Source organism: Lissotriton vulgaris, chromosome 8 (genome assembly GCF_964263255.1).
Source record: "Lissotriton vulgaris chromosome 8, aLisVul1.2, whole genome shotgun sequence".
Taxonomy (NCBI): domain Eukaryota; kingdom Metazoa; phylum Chordata; class Amphibia; order Caudata; family Salamandridae; genus Lissotriton; species Lissotriton vulgaris.
This window is the reverse complement of record NC_141696.1, coordinates 388,823,059-388,848,953: the sequence shown is the minus strand read 5'-3', so window position 1 is coordinate 388,848,953 and position 25,895 is coordinate 388,823,059. Positions and strand designations below refer to the sequence as shown.

General features: G+C 46.3%; 1 protein-coding gene across 1 annotated transcript in view; it reads right to left on the bottom strand.

The window, feature by feature from the left end:
- Positions 1-1,232: 1,232 nt before the first annotated feature.
- Positions 1,233-25,895, bottom strand: part of ARGLU1 (arginine and glutamate rich 1) — a 144,231-nt gene continuing 119,568 nt past the window's right edge. The window contains exon 4 of the mRNA XM_086934166.1: positions 1,233-2,054. Within this exon, the coding sequence (XP_086790292.1) occupies positions 1,890-2,054 (165 nt within the window). The 3' untranslated portion in view covers positions 1,233-1,889. The remainder of the gene's footprint in view (positions 2,055-25,895) is intronic.

The window sequence follows — 25,895 nt, the reverse complement described above, 5'->3', positions numbered from 1 at the left end:
TACTACTAAGGAAGATCCAAGAAATCCCTTGAAATACTGTGTGCAGTACAACTTTTATTATTCATTCACTGTTGTTTAAGATTTAGGATTGTAAAAATGCTTCACTTAATCCAAAAAGGGTATTTAAGGGTAATAGTTAATCTAGGTTAAAGGTTACATACATCACATTATTCCGCAGGAGGTACAGAGGGTGCACAGTCCAACCAATGAAATAAAGCACTTCTTTTTAGAATCGGTTTGTAAATCCAAGGATGGGAAATTACATTGCAAATTGAATGGTATCCTGATTTGAGTGTAATGTGATCTGATTATATTTACACAAACACACATACATCTATGTATGAAAAAAGTAACCCCATCTGATATGAAGATCTGCAGTTAGTTACTGCTCAATCTAAACAAGTTTATTTATTTTCTCTCAAACAGACTCTAGAAACATAGTTTGCATTACATGATACCTTATTTCTTGGCAGTGTACTGCCAATAATTTCCAGGGAAAAGAACAAGAAAAGATCACTGCAATCCTTTTAAAACATGGCATACTACAAAAGGTAGTATTGAAACGAGGACAGTTAATTTTTAATCAAAACAAATATTTGCAGAAAACCAATTTGATAACCAAGCCTAAGATTTGGTCACTGCACATGCTGTTTAGAAAGGTCATTAAAACAGCCCTTGATGCCAATTCATAACTTGGTATTCTATTTAGTTCCAGTTGTTGCGTTGTCCTGTTTATACCGTCTTTGATACACGTAAGCACTGAGTAAGTACGACTGGAGATGTTCATATACAGTACACATTTCCATACTTTCAGAAAGCGCTACATAAAACATACTTGTGGTTATTCAACAAAACAAAAGAAATCTTCATTGTGTTGACGTATTTTCCTCACTCTGAAGATGATTATCACCAAATATTTTAAAGTGTGATCCAATATGACAGAATAGAATCTAAAGAAGAAGAAAAAAGGGTGATGGAGGGGGGGGGAGAGACAATCAGATGCACACCCACATTCCTCTTAAACAAACTAAACACTTAGCGAAAGGGGACTGCGCAAACATCCAGTAAGTCACTAGTGCGTATTAATCTCCAATAATTGTAGCCTTGCTGTTTTTATGCAATCGTTACACAACTTATTTGTAGGTAAAAATGGATAAACACCAACAGAAATTATTTTACAAAACTAGGAAAGAGAACACTTCAAAAATTCATGAAATAGTCAAACAAGATCCTTGAAGGAGCGCATTTAAGACTTTATTTTATTCAGTAAATTGGGTTATTTACACAATGGGTTTGGGAAGCTGGCTTTGTTTTTACATTCTGATTAAAAGAAATTCACCAGAGACAATACTGAACTTTATATATTTATACACAAATTTGTTGAACTGATTAGACCATCTGTATCCTTACCTGTATCAGGAACACCAAGTGCAACAACGGAACAGTATCCTAGACACCGTCTTAATACATCACAGAGGTCCAGTAATACTCTGGGAATTTTGTTGCAAATACCAAGTTAAAAAAAAAAGCAGATGTGTTTTGTACAATAATCAGAGTATGTAAAACTCTGAGACATAGTGGGTCACTTAAAAACCTTATCAGATCTTGTGTTGTAATTGGTGACCTAATCCTTTCAGATCACTTCTGGAATCAAAATGGAATAAATACATTATTCTCTAAAATACACTGATCTGATAAGGATCTGACCTAATAGAACTCAAGTTAAAAGGAAAACAAGTTAAGAAATTCAGAGCACAGCCCCTATTAGAACAAACTAACTTTCCACTTTCCAAAAAAAAAAAAAAAAAAAAAAATCAAAAGAAAAAAAAATCACTTCAACATGAAGCTATAATACAAAAGTTTTTTTTCTTAGAAAGTTCTGTATATATTTAATCAGGAGTTTTTAATGAAAATGACAGTTTTGGCCGCGACTTCCCCTTTCCCAGGATCATTTTTTGCTCTTCCTTTTGTTGACGCTGCCTCTCCTGTTCAAGTTTCATCCTCTCCTCATGAATTTTCCTTTGCTCCTCAACAATTTTTAATTGCTCTTCAGCCTGCACAGAAGCATATATAAAATTATATTAATACAAATATATAAAGCTTTTCTTTACCTTATAGCAAAGCGTAGTTTTTCAACATATGCTTATAACAAAAGTTACATTGCAAATTATATAGTTGAAACTGTAAATACACAAAACTTATATTAAAATGTGTTTAACTAGGGCGTGAACATTACCACAAGACTCCAAGAACTATAAAAATCTTAACATGATATGTTATATTTTATACTAGTTTGTCCCTGCAACTTACTGCTGTGGATGCTGGCACACAAGTACCATCTCTCTATTTAGTACCCAACTGTAGGGACAGATTCTTCTACAGCCAAGGTATGTTGGATGTTTGCATCATTTGTGTAAGCGTTGCATGTTGGTCTACTTCAATACTAGAACTGTCCCGGAAAAAATGCTCATCTTATATTCACTACAGATGTTGTGAGAAATGCCAACACGACTCTGGCTTGGCATAAGGAAGGGTTAAAAGTAATTAGTGGACATAACTGCAGGTCATGACAAAAAAGCCAGTAAAAACCTAAAAGGTGGAAAAAACAAGGCCAAAGACGGATAGAGGAGGCAGAAATGAAATAGGCAAGCAATTGGGAAACCAGTCTGTTTCTCATTTGAAATTTTAAGCTTCAACCTACAGAACAAAACCCACAAATACCTTTTCACTGCAGGTAAATACATATTCCGCTGAGAATATTCCACACACTGTTCAAAGCAATGACATGCATGCTTTGAAATGTTGACATGTTTCAAATGAAAGATTTCTTGCATTAAGACAATCCAAATATATGTGCCCTGGATTATCTGATAATCTTACTGTTTCAATTCAGCAACTGGTCATTCATAGAACTTCCATGGCGCTGGAACAGCTGAAAGGATTGGGAGTCTCCAGAGTGAGGAGCATTTTGTTAAGGCAGCCATATGCCACTTCCACCACTCATCTACTCCTAATCCTGAATTTTGCTGCAGGTGAGATACTGTAACATTTCAACTGCAGATACTGTTTTTTGGGGGGGCCCAATGGTACCTTTTCTAAATCCCACCGATAGTCCCTAGTGAGCCAATCCCCCAAAATTTCCATATTTTGCTTTAAGACTTCAGAATAGAAAGGCATTTCACCCTGCAACACAAGAATGTGGTATATTGCATGGGGCAGCTTAACCCTTCATAACCTTCTCGCATATGTGTTGAAGGATATGCAGTTACATAGTTAAATGATCCTACCATACACACAACCTTTTCGGTGTGTTATTCCACTTACTGACACACCACACTAAGACTTAAGGGGAAAAGACGCATTGTATGGTGTAAACCGGATTCAGGTTTCTAGAACAGTTTTACCACTGTCTCTTGGGAACTTTGGTCCAGTTATATTGTATTTTATCATACTATCTTTTATATTCTAGCAGGGATAGTGGCTTTGTTTGGTAACACTTTGCCTTTAGTCCAAAAAGTTCTTATTCAGGATTAAACCACTATCCTTTAGCAAAACCGCTCCAAACTTTAAGGAGTGTTTTTGAATATGTAGAAGTAGACTGAATGATATATTTCTCACTGCCAAGGTCCCATAAAGGTGCGACTTGTAAAACCCTTGTGATGTCACATGTAAACTTTAGGCTGATTCAACTTTGCTGTTAAGTCTGTAGGAAAGCCTGAACTAGGCAGGGGTTTTAGTTGTGTTATACTCCTTCCACCTCCAAATAGCTGCCCTGAACAAATTAAAACAGTGCAGTGAATCCCTACAATTTAACACAAGACAAGTTTAACTGTATGTCATGCTAAATGATTGTTATTACACTTGAGGTAATTTAGAACTGAAATTAGAAGATGGGTGAATACTATTCCTCCAATCTATTTGAATTGCATATTTTCTAGAAGCATTACCAATTATTTTCATATAAAGTTGGCTTTAGGTGTGGAAAATGAATGAAAAAAAAAATCAAACCATGATTAAGGATAGAAGGCAAAAAAGGGAGCATTTTGCTTCTATGTGGCAACACAAAAAAAATCTCTTAAATCCAAGAATCCAAAAAAATAGAACCAATATCTGTATGGGACTACAAAACAATACTAACAGTCCTACAAGTCTGTCTTAAATACATCCATATTAAGTTTCCATTCTTTGCTCAACTTCGGTTTACATTGAAATTTCGCTACTAGTTTATCATTATTTGAATACTATATTTTGTATGTATATCTGAACCACTGAAGGCTTGAGCTGTAACACTGATATGGAGCCCGAAAGTGGAAAAACGAATAGTTTACCTGTCGGTGTAGTTTTGCAGCTTGAAGACTTTCTGGATTCACTATGCTGTGCATTATTCTGCAGTCTAGTGGTTGGGTCCGGAATCGTAGTATTTTTTTCTGGGTTTTTTTTCGTACCCAGGTGGGTGTCGACGTACCACCATTTGGTGTCCTCCAGTGACGTCTGTGCGCTTCCCCCGGAAGCTCCCACTTTTGGGCACCATCTTCGGATTCTTTTTTTCTTGTTTTTGTCCAATCTTTGTTTACCCTTTTCCATTCATCTCAAGTCCTTTTCCTATTTAAAGGGAGTATCATTTATTTTCTTAAGGATTCTAATAATCCCCCTTTTTTCTCTCCTACTGGCTCATCTTTCTGGCGGAGGTGAGTGGGTTAGCTAGTGAATCCAGAAAGTCTTCAAGCTGCAAAACTACACCAACAGGTAAGAAACTATTCGTTTTGCAGCATGAATCTTTCTGGATTCACTATGCTGTGCATAGACTTCTCAGCGGTTTGTTAGCTCAGTGGCAGCTGAGTGGAAGAGGAGCGTTGGTTGTTGAATATATGTTGAAGCACTCTTTGCCCTACTCGTGCTTCCTTGTTCATCTGTATATCCATGCAGTAGTGCTTGGTGAACGTGTGCACTGAAGCCCATGTTGCCGCCAGGCAGATGTCTTGGATGGGAGTGTTTGCCAGGAAGGCAACTGTTGCTCCTTTTTTCCTGGTATTAGTGGGCTTGTGCCCCTCCTAGTAGTGCTTGGCCTGCCTTTTTGTGACAGAATTGAATAGTTTGTGCAATCCATCTTTCGATGGTGCCCTTTGTTACTGGTCTTCCCAGGAAACTGCTAGCGAAGGATACAAAGAACTGCTTTGTTTTCCGGTGATCTTTAGTTCTCTCAATATAATGCATTACTGCCCTTCTAGCGTCCAGAGTGTGAAGTGCTTTTTCCGCGCTTGTGGATGGTTTCTGGAAGAAACTTGGTATCTGTATTGTTTGGTTCATATGGAACTTTGACACCACCTTTGGCATAAAGTGTGAGTGTTCTCATTACCACCCTGTCATAGTGAATTTGAATGTAGGGTTCTTGTAGTGTTCGCGCTTGCAGCTCGCTTACCCTGCGTAGCGAGGTGATTGCTACCAAAAAGGCTGTCTTTATTGTGAGCATCTGTAGTGAGGCATTATGGATGGGTTCAAAAGGAGCTTTCATAAGTTCAGTTAGAACTATGTTAAGGTTCCATGCCGGCAGAGGCATCCTTTTTGGAGGGGGCAATTCTTTTAGCCCCTTCCAGGAATCTCTTTACCACCTGGGATGTAAAGAAGCTTTTTCCAGTCTCCTCACTTGTGTAGGCCACTATCGCTGCTAGGTGTACTCTTAGCGAGGTACAGCATAGGTTTATTTTTAGCAAATGTGTTAAGTATTTTAGCACTGTTGATTCCTTGGTGATTTTCTTGTGGAGCTTTTCCCTGATGCACCACTGTGTGAAACGTTTCCATTTTGCCACATAGCACCTCCGTGTGGTAGGCCTCCTTGCCTCCCGTAGCACCCACAGTGTGCTCTCTGGGAGTTTTAGGTGTGCAAACTATGTCCTCAGGAGCAAGGCTGATAGGCAGAGGCTATCTGGCTCTGGGTGAAGCACCTCCCCGTTTTGCATGGAGAGCAAGTCTTTTCTGTTTGCAAACCTGCGTGTCGGACCCTGCGCCATCTCCACTATTTGTGAGAACCAGGACTGACTGGCCCACTGTGGTGATACCAGAATCATTGTCATTTTGCTGGTTCTGCATTTGCTGAGCACACTGTGTATCAGTGGTATCGGGGGGGAAAAAGGGTAGGCAAATGTCTTAGACCAGCTTATCCATAGGGCATTTCACTGGGATTGTTCCCCTGGCTGTCTGGATGCGAAGTATTGGGATTTTGCATTCTGGTGTGTTGCAAACAGGTCTATTTCTGGGGTACCCCATTTCCTGAACAGCTTCTGCGTTTCCTGTGTATTGAGCTCCCACTCGTGGGATGCTGATGTCTGTCTGCTGAGCCTGTCTGCCTCCACGTTGTCCTTTCCTGCTAGGTGTATTGCCAGGAGGTCTATTTGTAGTGGGATGGCCCATCTCCATATTTCCTGCGCTAGGTTGGATAGTGCTACTGATTGTGTTCCACCCGGTTTGTTGATGTTGAACATCGTTGTAGTGTTGTCGGTTTGTATCAACACTCTCTGCCTGTACAGTTGTTTCTGGAAGGCTTTCAGGGCAAGGAGCACGGCGGTCTTTAGTTTCAGGTAGTTGATGTGTCTGATCGCATCTGTTGGGGTCCACAAGCCCCTCACCTTGAGCTAGTTCATGTGTGCTCCCCATCCCATCTGGGATGAGCATGTGGTGATGTTCACTGTTGGAGTTTGTGGTGTTAGAGGCTTCCCCCTTGTTATGTTATCTTTGTTCCACCACTATCTCCTCTTGCACTGCGTGCATTACAACTACTAGATCTTCCCAACTCCCTGTAGCTTGTGACCATTGTTGTTGCAGCCATTCCCGGAATGGTCTCATGTGGAGTCGTACATTGGGGACTAGGTGTATGCAGGACGCCATCAGTTTGCCCGCTGTCCTCACTGTCAGAGCTTGCCCCTTCTTGTATCGATGTGTCTCCTTCAGCAGGGTAAGTGTTCTCTTCTCGCTGGGGAACACCTTGCTCTGATTGGTGTTGATTAAGCCTAGGCGTAGTTCGCGTAGCCGCACTCCGCGGAGCTACGCGAAGACGCACTTGCACTCCGCGAACTACGCATAGCTCCGCGAGCATGCGTAGTTGCTTGCTTGCGAGCCATTTTTCGTCTTCGGGAGCGCCGTGGAACTCTGGAACCTGCTCGACACCACATCTCCAGACGTCGCCTTCCTCACGGAAACATGGATGAACGCCTCCTCAGCGCCCGACATCGCCGTCGCCATCCCGGACGGATACAAGATCACCCGGAGAGACCGCGTCAACGAGACAGGAGGAGGCATCGCCATCGTCCACAAGAACACCATCCGCATCACGACCAACTCAGACGACACCCTCACAGCCGCTCAACGTCTTCACTTCCAGATACACCCCGACCCCAAGACCACACTCAGAGGCACCCTCATCTACAGACCCCCAGGACCTCGCACACAATTCAGCGAAGACATCGCAGACTTCATCAGCCCGCACGCCCTTGCCTCCGCTGACTACATCCTCCAAGGGGACCTCAACTTCCACCTGGAGAACAACAACGACAACACCACCACCACCCTGCTGGACAACCTCGCCAACCTCGGACTCCTGCAACTGGTGAACACCCCAACCCACTACGCCGGACACACGCTTGACCCAGTCTTCTCCTCCAGCAAGTACATCTCCTTCAGCCACTCCACCGGACTCCACTGGACAGACCACAGCTGCGTCCACTTCAGCTCCAGAAAAACCATGACTCACCACCACCCGCAACAGGTTCCCCGCAGGAACTGGAACAAGATCACCACCGACCAGCTCACCACTTCACTGAGCCAGAACCCTTTCGCCAGCTCAACGGACCCCAACCAAGCAGCCAACAACCTCACACAGTAGATCACCAATTGCGCTCGCCCAACCAGCCTCGACCACTCGCAGTCCGGCTTCCGCGCCAACCACAGCACAGAGACCGCCCTCATCGCAGCCACTGACGACATCCGGAGAAGGAGAAGTGGAGAAGTGTGGCTCACTGGTTAGAGGAGGCAGACCTGGAAGCAGAGGTCAGGCCGGGACCAGGGTTCAATTCCCGGCTCGGCGGGGTCTTGAGTCCTAAAAATGTCCATGGACTTGATAGTTCTCGCTCTGGTGCCTACTCGATTCACGGGTTCACACTCTGCGACTCTGGGCAATAGCTTGCTTAATCTCCACAACGGCCCCTCGCGGCGGGATGCCTGGCTTTCACCTTGCGGATACCCTGCCGGGATTATTTCACAGGGGAATACCAGGACAGGTTCCCTAAGCAAGCGCTTAGAAACCGCTTGGTGATTTGCGCTATATAAATTCCTGTACATTTACATTTACATCTGAGCCCTGCTCGACAACTGGGAAACAGCGGCCCTCATCCTCCTGGACCTCTCCGCAGCATTCGATACGGTCTGCCACCGCACCCTAGTGCAGCGCCTCAGCAACATCGGAATCCAAGAGAAGGCACTGGAGTGGATCATCTCGTTCCTCACCGGAAGAACCCAGAGTCCGCCTCCCCCTGTACAGATCCAAGGCCACCAAAGTCATATGCGGCGTACCACAAGGATCATCACTCAGCCCCACCCTCTTCAACGTCTACATTAGCCCCCTCACAGCCATCGTACGCCAACACAACCTCAACATCATCTCCTACTCCGACGACACCCAGCTGATCCTCTCCCTCACCAACGACCTACGAACCGCCAGAACCAACCTACACAAAGGGATGAAAGACGTAGTCGAGTGGATGAGGAACAGCCGCCTGAAACTGAACTCAGACAAGATGGAAGTCCTCATCCTTGGATCATCACCCTCCGCCTGGGACGACTCCCGGTGGCCCCCTGGGCAGCGCACCCAAACTAACGGACCACGCACGCAACCTGGGCTTCATCCTGGACTCCTCCCTCTCGATGACCAGACAAGTCAACGCCGTCTCATCATCATGCTTCAACATCCTACGCATGCTCCGAAAGATCTTCCGATGGCTCGTCACTGAAACCAGGAGGACGGTCACACAGGCACTCGTCACCAGCCGACTGGACTACGGAAACACCCTCTATACCGGAACCACAGCCAAACTCCAGAAAAGACTCTAAAACATCCAGAACGCCTCAGCACGACTCATCTTGGACATCCCCCGGCACAGCCACATCTCCGGACACCTGAGAGACCTTCACTGGCTCCCCGTCAGCAAGAGAATCACGTTCCAACTCCACACCCACGCACACAAGGCCCTCCACGACCTGGGCCCCAGGTACCTCAACAACCGCCTGACCTTCTACACTCCCACCCGCCAGCTACGATCGACCAGCCACGCCCTCACCGCCGTGCCACGCATCCGAAGATCCACCATGGGAGGAAGATCCTTTTTCCTACCTGGCAGCCAAGACTTGGAACTCCCTCCCCATCCACCTCCGCCTGACCCAAGACCACCTCTGCTTCAGGAAGCAACTCAAGACATGGCTGTTCGAGCAGTAGCGGACCCCCCTCCCCCAAGCACCTTGAGACCCTCTGGGTGAGTAGCGCGCTATACAAATATCCTGATTGATTGATTGATTGCCTGCATGCTCGGGATGTGTAGCGCGCAAAGTTACCCATGAGGTTTGTCCCGCCCGCTCGCGTCCCCTTATTTCCGGTCACTACTAACGTGTTCGCGAGTTATTCTGTGCCAGATTGCAGTTTCTGCGTGTTCGGCAACTCGATCTTACCGACAAGCATCCTCGCGCACGCGAAAATGCTATTGAGCGCGCGAGAACTACGCTACGCAGCAGTTTGCGGAGTAATCGACAACTTCGCGTTCTCCGCGGAGCGCGGAGTTGCCGAAACTCCGCAAACTCCGCGAACGGAGCGTAGTTCTTCGCCCAGGGTTAGTGTTGATCTGTGCGCCCAGGAAGATCTTCACCTGTTCTGGTTCCATTGAGGATTTCCCCCAGTGTATTGAGAACCCCAGCTCTGTCAGCGTCTGTGTGACCCGCTGTGCATGTAGTTCGCATTGCTTGTAGAAACTTGCCTTTATCAGTCAGTCATCGAGGTAGGAGTATACATGAATCCCCTCCCTTCGTAGGTGCGCTGCTATCGCTGCGAGGCATTTTGGTAAGACCCTTAGTGCGGATTTTAGTCCGAAGGCCAGGGCTGTGAATTGGTAGTGCGCTTTGTCGATGGCAAATCTCAGTAGATGTTTGTATTGTCTGTTCATTGGAATGTGTAGGTAGGCGTCTTTGAGGTCTATGGTGGACAAAATCTCCGTCCCTTATCGGAGGGGCAACCCCCTGTAGGGATGTCATTTTGAATGTTAGCGTCTTTATATATTTACTTAGGAACCGTAGGTCCAGATGGGTCTTAACGTTTCGTCCACCTATGGTACGAGGAGGTAGTTGGAGTACACTCCCTCGTTTCTTTCTTTGAGCGGTACGGTTTCTATCGCCTCCTTATGGAGGAGTTCTTGTGCTTCTTGTGCTTTTTGGTCATCTGTTTGGTGGCTTCTTTTCTAGTTCTATACAGTATCCGAACTGTATGATGTTCAGTATCCATTTCTCTGTTATTTCCTTCCACTCCTGAAAGACGTGTCTTAGTCGGACTTCTACTGGTGTTACATGTTCGCTGATCTTTCTTTTGGGTGTGTAATTGTTTGAGTCCTTTGTTGTGCCGCTCCCGTAGAGGTGTTGTGAGGGTGGGCACGTATGGTGCAGCGGAGTCACTTTGAGGTGGGTTGCTGGCCCCCTCTACTTGTTTGCCCTCGTCCATTTGAACGCCCTCAAAAGGACTGGCCTCTAGGTTGGTACTGCCAGGTTTGCTGTTGCTGACCCTGCTGCACTTGGTTGTTACCTTGGTAGGTTTGTTGGAAGGTCTGGTGGGACGTTCCCGGCTGATTTACTCCTCTGCCGTTCCGTCTCCTTGAGGGGATGCCCCTTTTCATACCTCTGAACTGCAGCGCTCCCATGGACCTCGCCGTTTCGTTTTCTTTTTTGAGCTGCGTCAGTTTCTCATCTACTGGCACCCCGAACAGCGTTTCCCCATTGAAGGGTGTGCTTAGAATGTTATTCTGGACTTCCGGTTAGAAACCTCAAATCTTGAGCCTCCTCTCCGTTATCCCCACCATCATGAGTCTGCTGGACGTGTCTGCTGCATCCAGGGCTGATTTGAGGCAGGAGTTTGCCATGTTCTTGCCTTTCTCTACCAGGTGCTCTGCTCTCTGCTGGCATTGTTCAGGGAGGTGTTTGAGTAGCTGTCCGATCTCCTACCAATGCTGGTACGTATGCCTCTTTAGTAAGGCATTTGAGTTCGCAATGCGCCAGTGAATAGCTGCATTCCTCTCTATTTTTCTTCCGGTGAGGTCTATCCTCTTACTTTGTCTGGAGGTGGCCTGGAGTTTGTGGGAATGTTGGACCGCTTTCTGGCTGTTGACACAATAATGGAGTCAGCTGGGACGGATCCCTGGATAGATGGTGGGTCCTTAGAGGAATGTTTATACTTTTTCTCTGTCCTAGGTGTGACAGACCTGCAGGACGATGGCTCCTTGAATGTCTCCCTGCCCTGGTCCAGGACACTTGGGAGCATGGGCAGAAATTGGCTCCTAGTTTGAGTGGGGAGTAGGGTCTCTAATAGGAAGCAAGCCTTTGGTTTCTCATCCTCCAGTTTCACCCCATATGTTGCACCCGCATTCCTGATGACCATATTATAGATGCCAATGTCGTCTGGCGGCGAAGGCCTCGAATGATATGTTTCTACGGCCTCTTCCGGGCTTTCGGCGTCGAGGTCCTGCCAATCCAGGTCCTGCGCCACCGAGGATGCGGACCCTAAACTTGTTTGTTGGTCTTCCACACCTTCTCCCTCGTAGTAATCTATGCCCTCCACACCTTCTCCCTCGTAGTAATCTATGCCCTCCTCATCCTGCAGATTCCGGAGTTTTCGGCGGATCTTCAGCGTCAAACTCCTTAGACTTCTGCTTCGACAATCGTCGTGGGCTTTGAAGGGATGGTGTATCTGCTCATCGGTTAGTCGAAATCCTTCTTTCTCTGGAGGATACTGTCCATTTCGGCCTCGAGCCTTCTCTTCTTCCTCTCCATCTCGGCGGCCTGTTCGGCATAGAGTTTCGCCAGTTGTCTTCAATGTCGACTTCGGCACTCTTTCCTTCGGCGTCGAGCGTGCCTTTTCGGGGACGTGCTTAGATAACCTAGGTTTGTCTTGGGTTTTCGCCAGCTGGGAGTCCTTTTCGAAGGAGCCGCTGGGCTGTTTGTCCTTGGACGCAATTGTGGCTGCCGATTGCTTCGGTGCCAGTGCTCCTTTCGAGGACTTTGACTGATTTTCGAGAGTCTGTCGGGGTTTTAGGGGTCGTCGTCTCTTACCTCCTTTGTCGACTTCATATCGGTCTATACGACCGTGTAGTCCTCCGGTCCCTCAGCGATGTTGTCCTCTTCTCCACTGGAGAGGCCCGAGCGACTGCGGTAGTCCTTGGCCTTGCATGTTGTAGTTTGCTCTCATCTGTCTTTCCCTTATTCTGAGGGTCTTCGGGGTGAATGCCGAGCAGGCATTGCAATCCTCACTTTCGTGGTCGATTGGCAGGCAGAGGTTGCAAAACGGGTGCTGGTCCTTCTGCGTGTACTTGTGGTGGCAATTACGGCAGAATTTGTAAGGTGTTTTGTCCATTCTTGCGCTCAGGGGGCCTCCTCTATGCGCATTCTCCGTTGGACGTCGAAGTTTTCGATCTTCCTCTCCTTCGTCATCCTGGCTCGGTGCTCTTGATTGCGAGATGTATTCTCCAATTTTTCCGTGGTTTTCTGCTGCATTTTCTCCTCTTCTATCCAAAAACTCTGGAACCCCTCGGTGACGATCCAGACCAAACGGCGGAAAAAAGAATCAGAAGATGGCGCCCAAAGGTGGGAGTTTCCAGGGGAAGCGTGCAATCGTCACGGGAGGACACCAAATGGTGTGACGTCGAAGCCGACCTGGGCATCGAAAAAACCCAAAAAAAAAACCGAATAAAGCCCAGTAAAAATGCTACGATTCCGGACCCAACCACTAAATTGCAGAATAATGCTGAATCCAGAAAGATTCACGCTGCAAAACTGGTAGTTGGGACTCTGATATAACCATTAGGATAAGCTAAATTGCAGTACCAAACACAACTTTTCTAAAATAAAAAACTGCAAATGGTTCCTTTGAGGTGTTCAGCAGTGGATGTATTTTATTTTGGCTGATGCCAACTACGAAGGCAGTCACAGTATACCATGCTGAAATGGTTATAGATGTTGGAAGAGTGCATCAAGTTGAAAACAACGAATGGAGAATGGAGGATGAAAGCTGGTTAACCTGTTCTTAAAGAAAAAATGTGCTAAGACCTATTAGGGTATGCTGAAAAAAACTGACAAGTAATACTAGACTCTCCTTTAATCACAATATTGGGGAAAGGTTAAAAAAATTAAGAAAGCAAGGGAGTGGATTATCTTTCCGATCTACTAGTGATTTGCTGGATATTGTTTCCATATCAAATTCTTTCTGGCAGCATACGTTCAACAGATCCCAAGGCAGGACCCAGAGGCAAGGATTAGGCCTGCCCATCACTTTTATTAACCAGCAGCCTTTCAGAAACAATTTTTATAAAATAAAAACGTTTCCACTGAGACGTTGGGAGAGTCAGAAAACAAATGTTATTGCAAAGCGGGCACGGACTCTGGCACGCCGACAGTATGGCGGTCACGCAGAGCCCCCACACCCGGGGGAGGGAGGCCGCGCCACACACAAGAGTGGCGTGGCACCCCGACCTCCCATGAGCTCCACACGTGATTGGCTGCCCTTGCGTGGACCGGAAGCACTTGCAAGTGCTTACAGTTCACGCGTCCAGCCAAAGTCAGCCAAGCCGGTCATAAACGGCTTGCCTGTAACTGCAGTTAAAAGGCTAGGGAGCAGAGCGGAAGATCTCCTTTTCGCGGCCTCCCAGCCTGCAGGTTCCCGTGATGGGTCAGGGCCTCAGTTGAAGGCCCCAACAATTATTTTTCCCCACCCAACATCCCCTAAGGCAGATATATTGTGCGATCAATATGTTTTCTATTTACAGGAAGAGTAATTGTGTACTTGATTAATGCATTGTTGTAAATGTGTACTTTTTTCTTAACTAAATTGTTTCAATTTTCAGGATAATTAATTAGTCGTATTTTTGTATGTGTTTTTTCCTTGGTCAGGCAGTAAAGTCATGATTGGTGAGTATAGTATTCGGTCCTTAGCGGGCATTACTATTCTAACATGGGAATGCCAGAGGGGAGACAGAGGGTCTCTCATGGAACTCCAGGGGCAGTTACTGCCGGTAGGCTGGAAGGGTGAGGGGGTTAAGGGAAGCCTCGCTTCCAGTAGGCTTGTTGGCCAATCCCCGCACGTGCATGCGCTCAAGGATACATTAAATGCAGCGCCAATTTATGGAGTTGAACGCTGAGGGAGCAAGGGGGTATCCATCCGGTAAATTGGACCCCCTACGCAAGGTCACTCCGGTAAGTAATTGGGACCTAGCTTGATCGGGATCTAGCGCCACTAGTCATTGACCTTGCTCGAACACCGATACGCAGAAAGAGAATATTTTCATTGCTTAGATTTTATAGGAATGGCTATGTATTAGAAGCAGGTTAAGGTTAGCCATTTGACATCTTGTACCTATCAATGTATTGGACTTTCTGCGTATTGCACATCATGTAAATAATAAGAATTCCCATGCTATTCATTACTTTATGTAATAAAATACAACCGGCGTTGAACGACCCCTAATCCAAACAGTTGTGGTGTCTGCATTGTTTGCCTTGAGGGAAAGCGGGGCGGCGAGCCTCCACGGGAGCTGGGAGGGTCCCCATCCCCAAGGGTCTTTGTTGGTTTATTGAGGGGGAAGGGGTTAGGCAAATACCAGACCATAATATAGGGGTTCCCCATATACTTAATGGGATTCCTAAGACAGGGATACGAAAGCAATTGTATAAGAATATACTTTGTGTTGGAACCTGGAATGTCAGGTCACCTAGGGTAGCCTGACCTAGGGCAAGACATGCATTTCAGAGGCACAAGTGCGAAGGTTGCAAACCACCCAACAGTAAAACCACGCAATAACACACAAAAATAATGCTACACCAAAATGTGGAAAAATAAGTACTGCTTTATAAAAATATAATCTCTTTGCTCTCTTGGTTCTAGAATTTACAGTTCAATGTAATGCATTCTGTCAGGGAAAACACCAATACGTTTAGAAATGCCAATAAATGTCAAAAACACAGCACTATTAAATTATCATCACATTACATTTAGATGACTTGCAATCAGTATCACTACCTTCAGAGAGGCTAACTTATTCTCAGTATTTATCATTAACAATACATTTAATCAGATCCCAGCATTAACCAGATTTGACTTCAATGAGGAATTCCAGTTTAACCAGAAGTTCAGTTATAAACCAGCAATCTCCATGAGGAATTAATTCCTTCACTTTACCAGCAGGTTCCTTTGTGCTACTCCCCAACCTGTATTAAACAGGGATGGGAACGACCAGTGTCTAATTTGCTCCACTGTAGCACTGTAGGCACTAGCGCCACTTCCCCCTGCAATTCACCTCCTTACTTGTATCTACAACGTTGCTGGGTCCTTTTCTGTGTCAGAAGCAGGGGGGGAGGGGGGGGGGGGGGGGGGGGGAATACACCACCGAGGTGGCCAAGCAATTGAATGTGGCAAAGGCTCTCTTGAAGCTCCCCTGCTTTCTCTCCTCACTCGGGCCAGCTCCTCTGCTTGGCGCTCGAGCGGAGGGCAGGGCCGATGACACAATACCCCCAGCCACCGAGTCCCTCAGCTCCCTCTCCCTGCTCGGCCAGCTCCTCTTCGTGGCGCGCGAGCAGAGGGAAAAGGGCGGGACACTAAATCTGGCTGCAGCCGGTGCTCCTCCTCCGTGTGGATCGGCGGGGCCACTAATCCCTCAGACATGCGCGGAAGCGCTCGCGCCGGTGCCTCCTTTCACTGCGCCCGCTCTCAGGAAGGACGCGCTACCCACGGGCCTGCTCGGTCCTAGGCCCCTCCTGAGGGAATGACTAAACCGGTTTGGGCATGCGCAAAGGCGCCTTTTGGAAGCGTCTCGCCCTGGCTTTCCCCTGGTAACCGGGGCGTTACCCAGCAACGCGACAGAAGCGCGGAAGGCGCCCCCGGGGTCCCGCTCACAAAGGGAAGCCTCGCAAGGCTTCTCAGGCTCAGTGGATCCCGGGGAGGCGCTATTACAGTGCGCGATCAGTACCCCAGGGGTCCCGCTAACAGTTGAGGCGGCGCTGCCTCAGAGAAACCGGCAACCTTCACCACTTGCCAGTTCACCAGGAAATCCAGGGATCGGCCGACTGCACGTCCGGCCAGGGCCTCTCAGGACACAAGGGCACAAGCCTTCCCCAGCACCCAGGAAGGTAGGAAACAGCGCTGGTTCGATTTTGTACCTCAGCTCCCACTTCCCCACTTCGCAAAGTCCTTTTACTATTCAAGTCTGGATGGAGGCTGGTGTCTAGGGATGAGGGTTATTCTTCCTGAGTCTCTTTCACTGGGCAGAGGACTGCGCTTCGCAGCGCCACAGTCTCCTTCTCCTGTTCCCACCCCACTATTTTCAAGGTAGGGGTTAGTCAGGCGCCCAGGGTCTCCCTTAAACATCCACAGCGGGGACAAGACAAGGATCCCAAAGGAGGAGTAGAGGAGTGGATTAATTAGGCTGCTTCCCAGACCAGGAGATCAACCCTCGCACTAGTCTCTCCCCACCTTCCAAGATAGCCTGTCCTCCAGCTGACTCTCTCAGGTAGACAAAATGGCTGCCCCGCATTCCGCCTTATATAGGCTGACCCTCAGTGGTCCAGAAAGGACCAGAAGGTTCTGGAACGCCCTATGCTAGTCTATGGGCAAGTTCTAGGTTTGACAGTTAGGGCAGTTGGTAGCCACCATTTTGTGGTTCCAACTTTTCCTGTCAGAACAGGCCTCTGGGCCTGAGGTGAAAAATTATGAGGGGGAAAAGAACACCTATCCCCTTGGCCAACACCTATAAAAAGTTAGTGGACAAAAATTATCAAGGGTATGAGGGGCAAAAAGGGGACAAAATAAATAATAAATTGGAGGGACTACGCAAAAAGCCAGACAGGTCTAACACTTTGGCAACTACAATTAATGGGGGCAGCAAAGCTTAAATACCAAAACCCAGATCACAAAATGAAATATTTTAATGATATCAAAAAGGGATAGAAAATTATCATAAATACATATAATTCAATCTATGTATCATACAATAAGCTAAAAATACCTTGTTATTGCAATTTGAAGTAACAATCCTAACATTCGGTCATTCTTCTTCATTCATCCTTCACTACTTAAGCTAGCCAATATTTCATCATTATAATGATAAATATGTTGTATATTTACATCTCAGATGGAGGACATATTCGGTTATTGTTCATTTAATGACCGTGTTATTTTTTTCTGATGAAATATGAATAATGTTTACTTTTTAACAGTATACAATCGTTTTTTTCGTCAACTGTGAAAGTTTTTTTGAACAGTTTCTTCATCTCCATCATGGCTTGTTGTTCCCATCACTACGTGAGTTTCGGCTTGACAGCCTTCATCAGGAAGCCATGTATATTAAAAACCTTGCATATCTCGGTACTTCCAGGTGTAAGACAATCTTTGATCGAGAGTCTATGTCAAACAGGACCGATGTTCCTGACAATATACCAGGCAGAGTCAATTCACTGTGGAGCTCAATGCGATACGCTCCTGAAAGTCATTCTTTGGCCCAGCAAGGAGCTGATGCCGACCTTCACAAGAATCAGGGATGCAGACGTCGAATGCAACAAAAAAGAGAGAACACTGCGTCTCTGTGGCTGAGAGAGGTGTGGTGTTGGTATCATTACGTAGTGGCGCGACCGTGATGTCGTCTCTCAGTTAGTATCGCCACTCTACCGTGCATTTGTGGTGGAGGGCTCCCATTTAACACACACTGGTGCATCTACGGCGTTTCAGAAACATTTATTAAAAAAACAACATTTCCACTGAGACGTTGTGAGAGTCCTCGCAGACTATCTTTTTCTTTCTTCGCTGTTCCAGCACCATAAAGATAAATGCCTTTCATGTTTGACACTCGGAATTGCAGTTATTTAAATTGACATTGAGCCGATTCGTTCTCTACCGTCTCACCTGTTGTGCACGTTTGCCTAATGTGTGATTACCTTCCCTTTGGGCGACTGTGGGAGCGTTCTTGTATCCTCTCCAGCCGCAGTTTAACTGCCAGGCGCGCGGTGTGGTCATCTGGCCGGATAGGGGGCCCGCAAACTTACTGTCTAGCGTTCAGCGAGTCTCTAGCTTCCGGCGGCCGGCACACGCCAATTTCATGGTCAGATTTCACTGGCCGTGACTCAATACAGGGAAAGTCTTTAGTACTTTAATTATGGGCAGTTTTACACTGATTATTTTAAAGAGTTACCGCAACACATTGCCTGAAAAACGAACACCAGCAAGGGTAGGAACAGCCTCTGTAGAGGCATTAGTGGGACATTCCCAGGCTTCATATTACTCAAAGAGGATGCACGTCCCATTTGGATTCTACACTGAGAGGGTTTGAGTGCTAGTCAGAGTTCACTCCCATCATATTTGCCCCAATATAAAGTTTGTCTCCCGATATGAAGGAACTTGAGGGTTCTGAAGAATATATGGAGAAGGGCATCACCTACCTCCCAATTGATGCTAATTTTTGGCAAGGTATGGATGCCTTGGTCTTTAAAGCTGTCTCTCGATGGCAGCCCCCCGGAGAAGAAAATCATGGCACTTCAGATGCAATGTCTTAGACCCCTTTATCAGAGGGAAGACACTTCTGGGCCCCGGGCTCCCCTACTTCCAGGGCAGGCCGCAACCCCTAGTTCTGACAATCACAAGCGCACAGACGACCCAGGGGCCGGTCTACACGCCTTTGTGCGGTTAAAGGCAGCGTTTTGGACTCCCAGCCCTTACAGAACCCCCAGATGCATTCTCCATCGGACGTCGAAGATCTTGAGGTTCCTCTCCTTCGTCGTCCCGGCTCGGATGATCTCCTGGTCTTCGAGTTTTTTCCTGAAGAAATACGCTTATTTTTCTCCTCCAAAACTTCTGGAGCTTCACGTGACGATCCAGACCAAACGGCGGAAAAAAAAATCTAAAGATGGCGCCCTAGGGTGGGAGCTTCCACCGGAAGCATGCCGACGTCACCGAAGGGACACCAAATGGTGGGACATAGACGCCCACCTGGGCTACAAAAAAAATAAAAAAATAGAGAAAAAAAAAGACTACGATTCCGGACCCAACCACCAGATTGGGGAATATGCACAGCATAGTGAATCCAGAAAGATTCACGCTGCAAAACTTCTATTACCCCCATCCCCACCGATCCTGGGGGTGGGAACGATTACCCGAATACTTCAGTATAGGGACAGGGATCATAACAAGCCTTGGCACCCGACCCCCAATTGCCTTACGGGCAATGATTCCTCTCTGGATGCGTCAAGGGCCCTGGAGGCGTATCTGTTGGACCCGGATGACCTCCTACACCTGCGTTCAGAGGATTGGTGCCCAGCGGTCAAGGTAGGCACCTACATGGTGGGCAGGTCGCAGAAGCCCTTAGATAAAGAGATAAGAATTTGTCTCAGGGCAGAATGTCCCAGGCCATCTTTAGAGGGGACAGTGGCCCTCACACCAGAACTAGACCAAGAAGATAATAGACCGGTTGTAGCACTCATGCCAGGATAAACTCCTGGATGTGGCGGGCCCCTAGCAAAGATTATGGACATGGTGAAGGATGCGAAGACATCCGGTTCCACTGTATTCCTAGATGTCCTACCAGGATGGACTCAACGAGCAATCATATTCCTAGAAAAGGCAAATTGTGCGATTTCCAATGAGCGAACCAAGTGGCCATTTATCAAAATTAACCACAAACTGGGGGAACTCTCCACTTTGGAGGCTGGCACGGTGGCCCAGGGCAACCTCTTCGGGGACCCTTTCATTCGAGAACTGGGCAAATTTGTTAATACCTTTAACTCCTTAGATAAGGCTCAGACATCTGTAAAACGAATATTCATCCCCCCCCCCTGTTTTTGCCGGTGCCTGTCGAGGTAGGGGGCACTCGACCGGCCGCTCCTTCAATCAAACCCCCAGAGGTGGTGACTGTCGTCAAGGCCAATGACAGGACTCAAGTACATTTGGAAATTTCTATCCGACAAGACCCTACCCGCGTCTCAGAGGGGCCAGAGCAGGTCAGTGGCAACAGAAACTATAGTAATACACTCGAGAGTATAGCACCCAAAAAGTTCAGAAATGGGGGCAGTCTGCCATCTTTCTTAATAAAATGGGAAGCTTTTTCCACAAATGCATGGGTTCTCCAAACAGTATACGTTTTTCCAATCGAATTTTAAGGAGTTCCAACCTAAATTCACAGACCCAGATCTCTGGTCTTCTCACAGGAACAGGAAAACTGGTTAAGCAGGAAATAGAAAGCCTTTTAGAGAAAGGGGCGATAGTTCGGACTACTGTACACCCCAACAGGTTCCTCCGCAACCTTTTCCTTGTGGAGAAAAGGAATGGCGGACAACGTCCCGTTATCACCCTGAAGGAGTTAAACGAGTGGCTCCTTTACCAACACTTCAAGATGGAAGACATCGATCTTCTCAGGGATCTCCTGCAAGTGTCAGACTGAATGGTCCGTTTGGATCTGAAGGACGCTTAATTGGTATTCGGCATCTTTCTGCCTCACAGGCGTTTCTTACAGTTCCGCTGGAAATCTCAGGTGTTCCAAGTTTGCCTCCCTTCCTTTCTGTCTATCATCCGCCCCTTGTGATTTCATCAAATTGAGGAGACCGGTGCTTGAGCACTTGCAGGCTCAGGGAGTGCAACTGATCATCTATCTCTACGACATCCTGATTATGAATCAAAGCCCACTGCAACTCTCCACACATTTGCAAATGGCCATCGATATGCTGGCGTCTCTGGGCTTTGTGATCAACACGTTGAAGTCTTCTCTTACCCACTCTCAATCCCTGCAGTTTCTGGGATTTCTTTTAGATTTGGTCACAGCGACAGCCTCCCTGACCAAGATCATACACCAACTCAGAAGGACGATTCCTAAGTCCCAGGTTGCACTACAACAGGTGTCAAGAGTACTAGGGACCCTCTAGTCCTCTATACGGGCTATTTATCTGGGACTACCGAGAGTTACAACGCTTGAAGATCTCTCATCTTCAACAAGGACTTGCGTACATCATTTTTCCGCTCTCTGTAGAAGCAAAGGAGGAAATGCAGTAGTAGATCTCCCAAATAGACGCATGGAACAGTAGAGCTATTTTCGGTTCCCAACCTGATCTGGTAATAGAAGCTGATGCCAGCGGCTCTGGATGGGGTGCTCATTGTGGGGAATTCACCACAGGAGGAAAATGGTCCCCCACAGAATAATCCCTGCATATAAATTGTTAGGAGTTGATGGCAGACTCATTCTCCCTCAAATGTTGGAGAAAGGACAGGGTCCAATGTTCGGTCCACCTGAAGATGGACAATGTGGCGGAGGTCCATTATGTCAACCATCTTGGCGGGGGGTGTCAAAGACACTGCCGGATCTGGCCAGCAAGTTATGGGACTACTGCCTGACCAATACAATTTCTGTGTCTAGAATAGGCCGTAAAGATGTGTCCTTTTTGGGCATTAGAAAGTATAGGGAGTATACCCCTGAAACTGGATGACATAGGGGACAGGTTCTAGAGCTCCACAGAGAAGAAGATCTTGAACTTCTTGTTTGAGTAATGTTTGATGTTCCAGTGATAGCTTGTGAGGGTGGTAATGAGGTCCAGACAATACCCATGTTGGATAATGTCCAACACCCACTGGTCTGCTGTATCGGTTTGCCATGTGGCCTAGCAAATCCTGTAAGCAACCTCTGACAGGAGTTATATGGTCGGGGATAGCAGAGGGAAGTCACTGCTTGGCGGCGGGTGTTACCCCGCGCGAGGAAGCACCCTTACCTCTGCCTTTGGCATTGTGACCCTTGTAGGAGGAAAGGAAATAGCTTCTCTAGGAGGTATGTTGACTGATTACGGTGGTAGGAGGTAGAGGTATCGGAAGAGGATGCTTTGGCACCTCCACAATAGGTTGGGTGAGGCAAAAGGAGCCACAGGGAGTAGGTGTTTGGAGGGCCCCTATTGCTTTTGCTGTCTCCGTGTGTATGTGTTTCCAGAGGGACCAAATGTCTTTTGGGCTTATCGGCCTTGTTGAGGGACAGGGACTACCGTACTTAGACTGTTGAGGTGGCATAACTTCCATATTCATGTCGACCTAGAGGTTGGAGCCGGAACTGGCCTTGATGGATAGCACCTCTACCTCCGCAGCCACTGGCTAAGAAGGTTCTTCGATGTCTTCATGACTTAAGATGTCTGGCGCATCCTCAATGCTCTTTTGCAACATTGAGTCCACACGCTCTAAGGATTTTCTTGGAGCGGAAGTAGCAGAAGGCATTGCAATCCGCTTCTCTTGTGTTCTGATGCTAAACACAGATTGCAGACCTGGTGTAGGTCGATTGGAAGTAACGGAAAGGAGTCCGTTCCATCACCAGCAAGCCATTCTCTGAAGAATTTGATGAAGGAAAAAAGGCCCGAATGGCAGGGCCCTGTAGAGGTCATGGTCAAAGCGATTCAACGAGCAATTTAGATAGAACTTGATACGCTGACTGTTAAAAGCGATCGCAACAATACTGATGAGGGGAATAGTGTTGAACGACCCAAAAAGAGCACTGTGGCAGCGAACTAAAGCACAAGCACACACGTCCAAACCAAAAACCAGTAAGAAAACAATCTAACAATGGAATTGATGCCAATGTGCATTATCACTAAGAGGAGTCACTCTACCTCGTGACTCAGACTTCTTTGAAGAAAAACAACTTGCACACATCCTGACCCAACAATAGATGGCAGGAGTATGCAAAGCATGTGCATCTACAGCCACAAGTGCCTTGAACAAGATCTTTATCAAGAACGTGTCCATTAGGAGATCTTAACTCCCCCTTTCACTAGCAAACATATAGCGCATTTGAAATTGCCAAGGGGATAAGTAGGATAGTCAAGTATAAAAATTCCAGTTTTTAAAATAAAGTGAGACTGGAACAGCAATTTTCCATTAGTGTGGATCACAAAAGTGCACTGTGCTTCACAGAGGTGAACTACACTAACAAAGCATTTTTCCGGTGCCTTGTTTCCAAAGTTTCACAATCAACTAGAAATGAGAAGGGGTTCATCAAGTTCATGAACACTACAGTTGACCGTCTACGTAATATGAAATTTTCCTCCAGAGATCAGAGAAAGGTTTGAAGAGCCATAACATTTATCTGAAAGGCTGATATGCAATGGTGTGTAATTCTGTGATCATACTACATGTTTGAAGCTCCAGCCAGTAGACATTCACTTTTAGGTCAAAGAATCAATTGTCAGGGAACTCTTCCAAAGCCCATGAGGAGCAACACTGAAGGAGGAGATTGAGAGGACTCCACATGGGAATACAATGCAATTAAATTGAGCATTCTCTTGGATCACCATGGATGTCTGATTTTTCTGCAAAATAAGCAACTGCATCTTGAGAGGAAGACCTTGACTGATGTGGTTTCTAAGACTGGCCAAATGAATTCAAGTATGTGGTGGGAAGCTGGGAAATTCGCCAGTGGGATGTTTAATGAAACCCATGAATGCTAGGAATTGGACCTCCATTGCCATAACTAATTCCTGGGTGCAAGAACCTTCAAACTCCATACACCCACACATGGGAGTAACTACCTGTGTGGGCACTATAGAACTCACCTCACCCAGCAGTGGAAATACTTCTAATGGAAGGGTTTGGTATTCTATCCCTCATTCCCACATAATTAAGCCATGCACACCTTGTGCCATGACACCACCATGGTAAATCTCGAATTATAACTCATTATGCAATCAATAGGATAGACCTGCAGGAATTGGCTCAACAAAGCTGACAATGAAGAACAGCCACAGACCAGTTTCTGGATTTTTAAAGGTAAAACCAGTTTAAACAGATTTGGGAGTACCTTCAAAGGTGCATCTGGTGCTGCAGGTGGTGAGGGTTACACCACTGCTTCAAACAATTCTGTTGTGGGGAGTTGCAATCATTCTTTTCATTCATAAGCAAAAGCTTTAGATTAGTGATACTCAAAGTACAGCCCGGGGGCGGCTTGCGGCCCTCTTGACCTTTACATGTGGCCCCCCTGTAAAACAGCAGCACGAGCTCCTGTTTAGTTGCTGAGCACTAATCAGACCTTCCAGGATTTAGCTGTTTGCCGCGAAATCTGCGCTTTTGTAAAAATGCTGCGATTTTTACATAAGTGCACGCGAAAATGAAGGAATGCATTACTTTGTACTTATATTGAATGTAACAGTTTAAATATTACCCCCAGGAGTAATTTCACTGGCGCTGAAACCCATTTACAGAACTTCCTGGCATCGAAAACTATGACCGTTCAGGCTACACAATATGTTCTCTATTTCCATTAATTTGCTATGCTACAAATTATTGGGACTAAACTGATACATGGCAAGGGTCCCAGGCGGCGCAGCAGCAGGTACATTACCCTCCAATCAAGAATACTCATATTGGAGTACTGGCCTGCAGGGTACACACAGATACTTCTGCAGTTGCATTAAAGAGGTATGCTGTTATAAGTGAGATTAGACCTGGCAACGAACGTGCAGATTGCAGACACATCTCTGCTGGAAGAGCATTAACCCATCAATCAGTTGTTTTGGAAACTCTGACAAAGGTAACACGCAAATCTCTGTGGGAGGTGCCAAACCTCCGAGTTATCTTATTGAAGTTTAACGACTACCTTGTAGGTTGCTTGATTCTGGCAATATGAGTTCATCTCGAGGGGCTATTAATAGTTTATCCAAAGGCCGCAACACTAGGATGTCAATGCACAGTGCCGGGTAATATAAATGAGAACTGCGAGGGCCATGTACAGCCCAGATTGTCAATAAAGGATAACATTTTGATTTCTGCACAAACTCCTGAATATTTAATGGTCATAATTCTGAGCCCTGAAAAGTTCTGCACAATTTCCCCCAGGCCCGTTTTGGCATGGTAAACCTGCCACAATTTACCAGGAGGAAAAATGCACAGTTATTACCAAGACATGCGGTATGCAGCGACATCCACACGTTATGCCTCATGCCCAAATAAAAAGTTCGAACAGGAGGTATTTCATGACCCCAGTAAAGTCCTCGCTCCAAGGTGACAGTATTTACCGGATCAAGTAAATGACTTAACTGTACACAAGACACTTGTAGTTGGGCCTTCTGTGTGTTGGTATTCAAATAAAAGTGCAGGCAGTATTAACCCCCACTACAGTGCTTCATTTGTATAAAAAAAAAAAATTATAATAATAATAAACGCCTGGGCTCTGCTCAGCAGGACACTTCAGCTTGCACTGCCCATTTTCACTGTCAATTTTAGTAACTGCATAACTAATAAGTCACACTCCTACAAATGTAACAATTCTGACAATTTCAGGACCGCACAGTTAAAAGAATGGATTTGGCAGTAGGTATTAGTCATTCTTAATGTACATTAAACAGACCCTCCCGGATTTCGCGATTTGCCGCGAAATCGGCACTTTTGTAAAAATGCTGCTATTTTTACAAAAGTGCCCGCAAAATCGTCACTTTTGTAAAAATGCTGTGATCTTTACATAAGTGCCTGCGAAAATGAAGGAATGCAGGGAAAAGGTTTTTACGTTTCTATGAAGAGTGAACTGCAGAGCGAGCAATGGCTGAATGGAAACTGGGACTAGACTTCCCTCTTATTTTTGCTGGGATTAACCAATCCGAGAGAGGCCAAT